General features: G+C 41.7%; 1 protein-coding gene across 1 annotated transcript in view; it reads left to right on the top strand.

The window, feature by feature from the left end:
- Positions 1 to 9,357, top strand: part of LOC143289489 (uncharacterized) — a 29,895-nt gene that overhangs the window by 14,427 nt on the left and 6,111 nt on the right. The window contains exon 2 of the mRNA XM_076598473.1: positions 8,947 to 9,151. Within this exon, the coding sequence (XP_076454588.1) occupies positions 8,947 to 9,151 (205 nt within the window). The remainder of the gene's footprint in view (positions 1 to 8,946; positions 9,152 to 9,357) is intronic.

Here is a 9,357-nt window from a genome sequence, read left to right as displayed (position 1 = left end):
AATGGATGTCCTTTCAGTGTCCTTTCAGTGCCCCAGGCAATGGATGTCCTTGCAGTGTCCTTTCAGTGTCCCAGGCAATGGATGTCCTTGCAGTGTCCCGGCAATGGATGTCCTTGCAGTGTCCCAAGTAGTGGATGTCCTTGCAGTGTCCCAGGCAATGGATGTCCTTGCAGTGTCCCAGGCAATGGATGTCCTTGCAGTGTCCCAGGCAATGGATGTCCTTGCAGTGTCCCAGGCAGTGGATGTCCTTGCAGTGTCCCAGGCAGTGGATGTCCTTGCAGTGCCCCACGCAGTGGATGTCCTTGCAGTGTCCCAGGCAATGGAGAAGCATGGGGCTCAGCCGGAACAGTGAGATCAGGCTGTACTGACACTACCCGAAAACGGGAACGGACACAGACGGCCACTGTGCATCCCAGTGACAACCCTGTGGATGGGATCTGACTCCTGTGCAGAGAAGACCAAGTAAGGGACATGGTGTCACTGAGTGCCCACCCTTGCAGGCTGTGCTACCATCACGCGCCCACCACGTTCTACATTGAACACACCAACTTATGCCCATGTATTGCAGCCCTTGTGGTCTACAAAACTACCGCCTCTTGCTTTGGTTAACCAGGGGCGTCACCCTGGACCGCAGAGATCACAGTGTGGGAAACAATCTTCGTTTCAGTTGAGAGAGAGAGGCTGCCACTGAGCGCTGAGTGAATGAATGTTTGATAGCAAGTAAGCCACGGGGATCACTGCACAGGGCCACATGGGAGGGGGGCGTACTGTCAGCAGCGTTCCATTCACATTCTGAATGATAGTCGTCATTACTCCAGCCACTGAACTGGCACCATCAACTTCTAGTTCTTCCTTCGTGGTCTGCAACTCCCGCGTTCACTCGTATGTACACGAGAGGGCTTTTACGTATATGACTGTTTTTACCCCTTTGTGTAGGCAGCCATACTCCGTTTTCGCGGGTGTGCATGCTGAGTTTCATAACATACCGAACACTGACATGGATTACAGGATCTTTAACGTGCGTATTTGATCTTCTGCTGGCATATACGCACGAAGGGGGTTCAAGCACAAGCAGGTCTGCACATGTGTTGACCTGGGAGATTAGAAAAATCTCCCCCCTTTACCCCCCAGGCGCCGTTACCGGAACCCTCAGATTGAAGTCCAACGCTGTAACCACTCGGCTATTGCGCCCGTCACACCATCAACGACAGCTACAATCTGCAAGAGGCAGACAGATACATCAGTTACGTCATGCCAAAACGCTATTGATCATTTCATAACAATTCACTTTTCATACTGATTATATACCCCCTTAAACACGTATCAAACGATACATCTTTTATGAATTCAAACCCCTCTCTTGTCTGTGCTTGATGGAATGAAACATATGTTCACATACAGAATGAGGCCGTTGTTTACGTACACATCCGAAGAAAATATAATTATTTTCTTTGATCGGTATACAATGGGCCTACATATCTGAAGTGATATTCATCCTCCTTCATTTCTTTTTAGAAACTTGACAAAACATGCTGGAGGATTTTGACAAAGAAAGGGGGAGAGGAAGAGAGAAAGAATGGGAGAGAGAGGGAGAGAGAGAACTCAGAACTCAGAAGGTTTAATGTACATCGGCCTTTGGCCACATTACATATAGCTGGTGGAAAGGGTGGTGGAGGCGTGGGTGATATAGATAATTACAATTATACATACATTTGCTTCATGAAAACAGAAAAGTCATATCCCTTCACGTGTAAATGGACTCGAAAGTTACATCTGGAAATTATTTGAAACATATTGACATTATTTTATCTAAAAGGTAGTCTTTAAGTCTTCTGTTGATTGCATGAAAAACAAACTTAGATACATTGTATCTATAGCACACATTTGTTGCTTTGAGTAGTAAATGAATTGATACTGTAGTCGATTCTTTAAGAAACTTAGCTCTGAAATTGTTCTAAAACATGCAATGAAACAGAAAGAAAGTGATGCTCATTCTCAACTTCGTTACAACAAAAAGTACAATTCCTAACTTGGGCAGATTTGCTATAATTATCGATGAACGTTATTGTTAAGGGGGAGTACATTCATTCTTAACTGAGTAATGGCAACTCGAAAGCAATACGTATCCATGTCATAAACATATTTTTCTTTTTCGAAAACAGTCCTGAATGTTCTATAAATCGCATATCTATCACTATCCCTAGTTCCATCCCATTCTTGTATAAACCAGTCAGCAAGTCTTTGTTTAAACAGTCAAGAATCCCTTTACATCCCCTACTCCTTGTTGTAGCCAAACCACATTAAAAACCAGTCTGACACCAAATTTCTCTCTTTTGTTACCCAGCAGTTGTTACCCGATTTGTCTGACTCAAGCAGCATAATATAAACTTTGTGAGGTAGCCTTTCCGTATCCATCTGCAACACTTTAAACCAATAACGTAGGCAAGCTATGTAGAAATTAGTCTACAATGGATATCTCCCCAATTCTGAGGGAGAGAGAGAGAGAGGAAGAGAGGAAAAGAAAGGGAGACTGAGAGGGAGGGAGAGAGAAAGAGATGGAAGGAGAGGGAGAGACAGAGAAAGATAGATACAAAGAAAAAGAGAGAGATGGGAGGGGGAGAGAGAGAGGGAGATAGAGAAATACAGAGATTGATACAGATAGAGAGAAAGAGAGAGAGAGAGAGAGACGGGATATATATATATATATATATATATATAGAGAGAGAGAGAGAGAGAGAGAGAGAGAGATAAGAAGGACAGACAGAGGGGGACAGAGATATAGATAGGGACAGACAGAGAGACAGACAGACATACAGAGTGATGAGAAGGACAAAGAAAGGGAGACGGTGAGAGACACACAGAGAGGGAGAGAGAGGGGGAGGGAGGGAAGGGGGGACCGGGTTGTTCAGTGGCAGCAACAGGATCAGCGGCATCCCATGATGTCGACACAATCATCCACAGAACATGACTTCGCACCACTGTCCACACTGTGGGTGGAGTCTTGTTTGTCAGTTAGTCACTGAAGGGCTGTCCACTGTGCTCCTGACCACAAGGCCCTGTGTGACAGTCCGCTCCTGTTCTTTGAGTTGACGCTACATCCGGGACAGCTCGTGGACTTCCCGGGCCACAAGGTTGACGTGAGCAGAGTGAGGGGGCGAGGGCGGTACTCCTGTCCTTTTCCTCAGGCCTCAAGTAGGGCTCTGGGCTTTTGAAGTGAGTGACCTTCAACTGTAGTATGCGGATCAGTCATGAGGCTGGTGTGTGATGTCTGTCTGTCTGTCTGTCCGTCTGTCTGTCTAACACTCGCTTCCTTCCTGCTGCCAGTCTCTCCACACGGTGACGTCATTTCCGCTGTTCGGCCCCGGTGCTGTGAACAATGATGGCCTGAAAAGCAACAAAAGTGAGTAACTGGGAAGGTCTTCCTTTGTGAGGTTTTACCAGGACTCTTGTCTCTGATCACTGTTGCTGAGCTCACTGCGGGTCATGCTTGACGTTTGTCTGGCATCTGCACTTTTCCTCATCAGTTCCGTGTCCTCACTTTTCCTCATCAGTTCCGTGTCCTCACTTTCCCTCATCAGTTCCGTGTCCTCACTTTTCCTCATCAGTTCCGTGTCCCGTGAAGACAACGAAGAAAGAGCTGAACAATGGACATTTCCTGAATCTGATATTGTATCATGATATCAACACACACACAGAAAAGGAAACAGAGAGAATAATGACACATTTGAAAAACAACAACATTATTTTACCACGAAATAAACCATTGCATATAATTTATATTGTATGCAGCGAGCAGAAGAAAGCCCCGCGATGCCTGGGTCACACCGGAATGTTCCACTTTCAGACAAGTGGTGTTTGCTAAAATGTTATGACAAGATATCTTATCAGCAACCACATTAAAAACAGATTTACTTACACTTTTTAAAACTGAAAGTGCCAAACAATAATGCTCATGTGTTACATATGTGAATGTGGGCGGAATGGAGGATTTGAACCCTCTCAAAACTCAGGGCACCGCAGGAGTTCTCCATTAAAAGAAAGATGCCACTTGTTATGCTGATGTGATTGCTGTTTCAATCTTTGGGGGCTCAGTAAAATGTCATTGTAAACCACATATAACTGACCTGTGCACTGTTTGCACTGCCATCCAAGGGGACTGGAGGAAGTTCCCCTTGCCAACACCCCACTCCCAGTGTGTGTGTAGATGTGTGTGCTGAAGTGAATAAATGCATGCTGTGTGAATGTATGTGCTGAAGTGAATAAATGCATGCTGTGTGAATGTATGTGCTGAAGTGAATAAATGCATGCTGTGTGAATGTATGTGCTGAAGTGAACAAATGCATGTTGTGTGAATGTATGTGCTGAAGTGAATAAATGCATGTTGTGTGTAGATGTATGTGCTGAAGTGAATAAATGCATGTTGTGTGTGAATGTATGTGCTGAAGTGAATAAATGCATGTTGTGTGTAAATGTATGTGCTGAAGTGAATAAATGCATGTTGTGTGTAGATGTATGTGCTGAAGTGAATAAATGCATGTTGTGTGAATGTATATGCTGAAGTGAATAAATGCATGCTGTGTGAATGTATGTGCTGAAGTGAATAAATGCATGTTGTGTGTAGATGTATGTGCTGAAGTGAATAAATGCATGCTGTGTGAATGTATATGCTGAAGTGAATAAATGCATGCTGTGTGAATGTATATGCTGAAGTGAATAAATGCATGTTGTGTGAATGTATGTGCTGAAGTGAATAAATGCATTTTGTGTGAATGTATGTGCTGAAGTGAATAAATGCATGTTGTGTGAATGTATGTGCTGAAGTGAATAAATGCATGTTGTGTGTAAATGTATGTGCTGAAGTGAATAAATGCATGCTGTGTGAATGTTCTTGAAGTCACCAGACAATAGATAAACCAATGAGAGGAAGAATCAGAGCAGGTCACAGTGTATGAACAACACGAGTGGTCATCCCGGCTGACTCATGACCTAAAAAGTGTCGGACAGCACAGACACAGAATGTGTGGCGTCACCTTCACTTGACACAGAGATGTTGTGCACCTCGTGCTCTTGTAACAAAATCATTACATGTGTGTGTGTGTGTGTGTGTGTGTGTGTGTGTGTGTGTGTGCCACAAAATAAATACATGATTATGTGGTGAACATACATACAGACAGACAGACAGACAGACACGCATGAGACCATTCTTCCTACAGGTGTATTCGCCGCACCAACGACTACCGGAAGAACCAGGCAGGCGAAGGATAAAATGGCTACAAAAACACAAAGTCTGCCAGCTACAAAAACACAAAGTCTGCCTGTCATCTCACTTTATTGGCTGTCATCTTTTCACGCTGTTCTTTACGTATATTTTAACTTAGTTTATTACAATAGCAAAAGAAAGAAAAAAACATCTTTGTACATGACCCCAGAAAGAATGTCATAATGTGGTTTTGAATCATTAACGAGATGACCTCATGTCACTCTGACAAAATTGTAAACCCAAGGATGGAATTTTAAAAAGATGCTAAAAAAGATTGATATAATTAGGTTTTATTGTTTTGTGTTTGTTTTGTTGTGTGTGTTTTTTTTTAACCAAGGATAGCCACTGACGGCCTGATCCATGCGTTAGGTTATGCCAAGGTCAGTTATCTGCTCTTTTTTGTTCTGTGAAAGCAGATGTGGTGTAGCGCATATGGATGGATCTATGTGCACACACTGACACCTTCATGAAAGTTAAACTGTTTTATGAAAACACTCTTTCAATTTACTGATTAGGATGATAGGTATGTTAGGGTTTTGTTTGGTTTTAGTTGTGTGGTTTTTTTCTTTCTGAAAACAAAAATTGAAAAACGTTTTAGAAAAAAAATAATAAAAAAAAGAAAAGAAAAAGAAAAAAAGGAGAAGAAAAAACAAACAAGAAGAAAACAACAACATGTATCCTGTCCCTATTCCAAGCCTTTTCAAGGCTCCCAGTCCCCGGCCGGCAGTCCGCACGCGTTTCAGATATAAATGAACAGGGGAGACTGCTCACAAGGTTACAGTTAACAAGGCAGAGCGATCTCCCCTGTCAGCAGAGACCGAGTGCCTTCAAGGGATTAGGGGACGTGGATCGGGACTAATATTGGACAACAAATAAAATGAGATCTGTGGCTGACCACAATGTTTTTAGTCTCTCTCTCTCTCTCTCTCTCTCTCTCTCGTGGTTGACAGAAGATATAAATATTGAAATAAAGGCTCGAGAACTATTATTAAAAACTACAGGAAAAGATGAGAAATTTAAGAAACAGAGAAATAAAGTAACATCCATGAAACGGGCTGCCAAAAAGGAAATATTTTAGTGATTTAATAACATCTAAAAAAGATTCAAAATCCATTTAGAAAGTTATCAACCAACTGTCTGGGAAAAAAGTTAAGTTTACTCCTTCTGGGAATGTGATGTCAGATGAAATTCTAAATATACACTTTACGACTGTCGCTGAAAGAACTGTCCGGGTTGGTATCACCGAGTCCAATGACTTACAATTGCTGAAATGTTTTTGTAACACGAAAAGAATGCATTCCAACTTCCAGCTAACATACATTAGTGTACATGATGTTTTCAAAGAATTATGCTCATTAAAACAGTCCACATCCCAAGGTTTAGATGGTATCGATAGTAAGATTTTGAAGATAGCAACACCTATCATCTCTGAACACATCAATTATATCTATAACCTCTGTATTGAAAAACGCTCCTATCCACAGGCTTTTAAAAATGCTAAAGTGTTACCTGTCTTTAAATATGGTAATCCATCTGACCCTAGTGACTACAGACCTATATCAATATTGTCCATATTAACCAAACCTCTCGAAAAACATATCAAGCTTAATCTTCAGTCACATTTCAACAAATATGATTTATTTCACCCCAATCAAAGCGGCTTTAGAAAGAATCATTCCTGTCATACTGCACTGACTAACCTTGTTGAGGAATGGCATTTAAACATTAATGATAACTTATTTACTGGGTCTGTTTTTGTCGATTTTGCAAAAGCCTTTGATACAATAGATCATAAACTACTTTCGAAAAAGTTAGTCATGTATGGCTTATCATCTGATTCATTCTTCTTTTCTTGATAATAGGAAACAGGTGGTTATCCAAGCTTCTAAATTGTCCTCTCTTATGTCAGTTAATTATGGTATTCCTCAGGGATCAGTTTTAGGGCCTGTTTTATTTTCAATTTATATAAATGATCTTCCACTTCATGTTTCATCCCGTTCTGAACTTTTCGCTGATGATACAACACTCTATCAAAAAGACGCAAATGCCAATACAGTATGCACTAAGTTGCAGAGCGATATTGATAAACTTATAAACTGGACTAAAATGAACCACATGGCATTTCACCACAGAAGTCTAAATTTATGTTAATCACAACAAGACAAAAACGACAAAATATCAAATCTAAAATAAAAGGGCTCAAGATACTTGATAATGATTTGCTGGAAGTTAGTTCTTATACACTACTTGGTCTTACACTTGACAATAACCTTTCCTGGTCTTATCATATCTCTGCCTTATGCAAGAAGTTAACGAAAAAAGTATTTCAGCTCAATAGAATTAAGCATTTCCTTAATCAACATACCCGTAAATTATTTTTTCATGCATACATCCAACCTGATATTGACTATGCATCAACATGCTGGGACGGGGCTAGTAAAAATTGCTTAAAACCTCTCGAAAGTATATACAGACGTTCGCTTAAGTTCATTCTCCTTTAATATTCTATTCAAGCAAATGACTATGTTGAACTAAATATTCTCCCCTTTCATCTTAAATTTCGCTTTAACAAGGGTGTTTTTATGTTCAAAATTATGAAGAAATTTGCACCGCCCTATCTTTATGGGAAATTCCCTGAAAAAATCATTCGTAGCAAGAGTATCATTTTTACCCCTCGTCCCAGAACTAACCTATCCATATCCTCTCTCACGTATTCTGGTGGTAAACTGTGGAATGAAATACCTGAGTATCTTAGAAATAGATCTACCATAGCATCTTTCAAAAAAGCATATCAAAAATATCTGATGCAACAAATGTAATTAGTTCCAGCAAAAATCGAAGCATGTGATGAGATCCTAGTAAGCCAACATATTTTGATTAATTGTTCTCCAACAGTGTGTAAGCAAGGAAAAAGGCGAGTGTAGGTATGCGTGTGTATGTCTATGTTTTTGTGTGTTCGAGTACATGTGTGTGATGCCTGTGTGTGCACACACGTGTGTGTTTGAAGATTTTCATGTAGCATTGTTTTGTATGATTTTCATGTTGTTTCCGTAATTGTAGTCTTTGATTCACCCGTTTTTGTATCTATTATTATCTAACTGGTTTGTTCTATGTCATTTATTTATTCACACTTATTTCATTTATCATTTTGTGTGTATGTGTGTGCATGTGTGTGTGAGGGCATGGTGTAAAAAAGCTTCCACAGCTTTTCCATTCTCCCCTCAATAAAACATTTGTCACTTGTCTCTCTCTTGTATGTAGTTATATGCAACCGTTACAACAAGAAATTGTTCATATATATAATAATTATATATGTATGTATGTATAGTTCTGTGTGTCTCTAGCGCGGGTGGTCCAGATGTACGTCATCGTCACCACCATGTCGTCCCCCCACCCCCATTCTGTGTGTGTGTGTGTGTGTGTGTGTGTGTGTGTGTGTGTGTGTGTGTGTGTGTGTGTCTTCTCTCTGTCTGTGTCTCGATCTCTCTCTGTGTCTCTCTATCTGTCTCTGTCTCTCTCTCTTTCTCTCTTGATGGTAGTTATATACAACTGTTGTAACACACACACACACACACACACACACACACACACACACACATGCACATATATATGAACAGCCAATACATGTATGAATGTTACGTGTGTGGTGTGTGTGTGTGTGTGTGTGTGTGTGTGTGTGTGCACAGCGCGGGTGGCCGAGGTGCACGTCCTCGTCACGGCCCTGTCGCCTGAGGGCAGAGCTGCAGGGGAACGACCCCACGGCGCCCAGCGGCAACGCGATCCGGAGGGTCATCAGCCGCCAGCTCTGCTCCTGCCCCTCCTCCATGCCCTGCTCCACCCACTGGAGCAGCACCAACCACAGGGTCATCTCCAGGGAGCTGAGGACCAATGGTAGGAACCAGCCCCCACCCACCACACACACACACAGTCCTGTTAGGGTCCATGCTGTTGTACGTCACGACGCTCATTTTGTGCTGTTGTGTTTTCACGTGTGTGTGTGTGTGTGTGTGTGTGTGTGTGTGTGTGTGTGTGTGTGTATCGTACTGCCTTTGTTTATCTGTGTCTGTCTATCACTCTGTTTGCCTGTCTGTCTGCAT

The sequence above is a fragment of the Babylonia areolata genome, chromosome 14 (genome assembly GCF_041734735.1).
Source record: "Babylonia areolata isolate BAREFJ2019XMU chromosome 14, ASM4173473v1, whole genome shotgun sequence".
NCBI classification, from domain to species: Eukaryota; Metazoa; Mollusca; class Gastropoda; order Neogastropoda; family Buccinidae; genus Babylonia; species Babylonia areolata.
The sequence above is the reverse complement of the archived record's forward strand: the minus strand, read 5'-3'. Positions and strand labels throughout refer to the sequence as shown.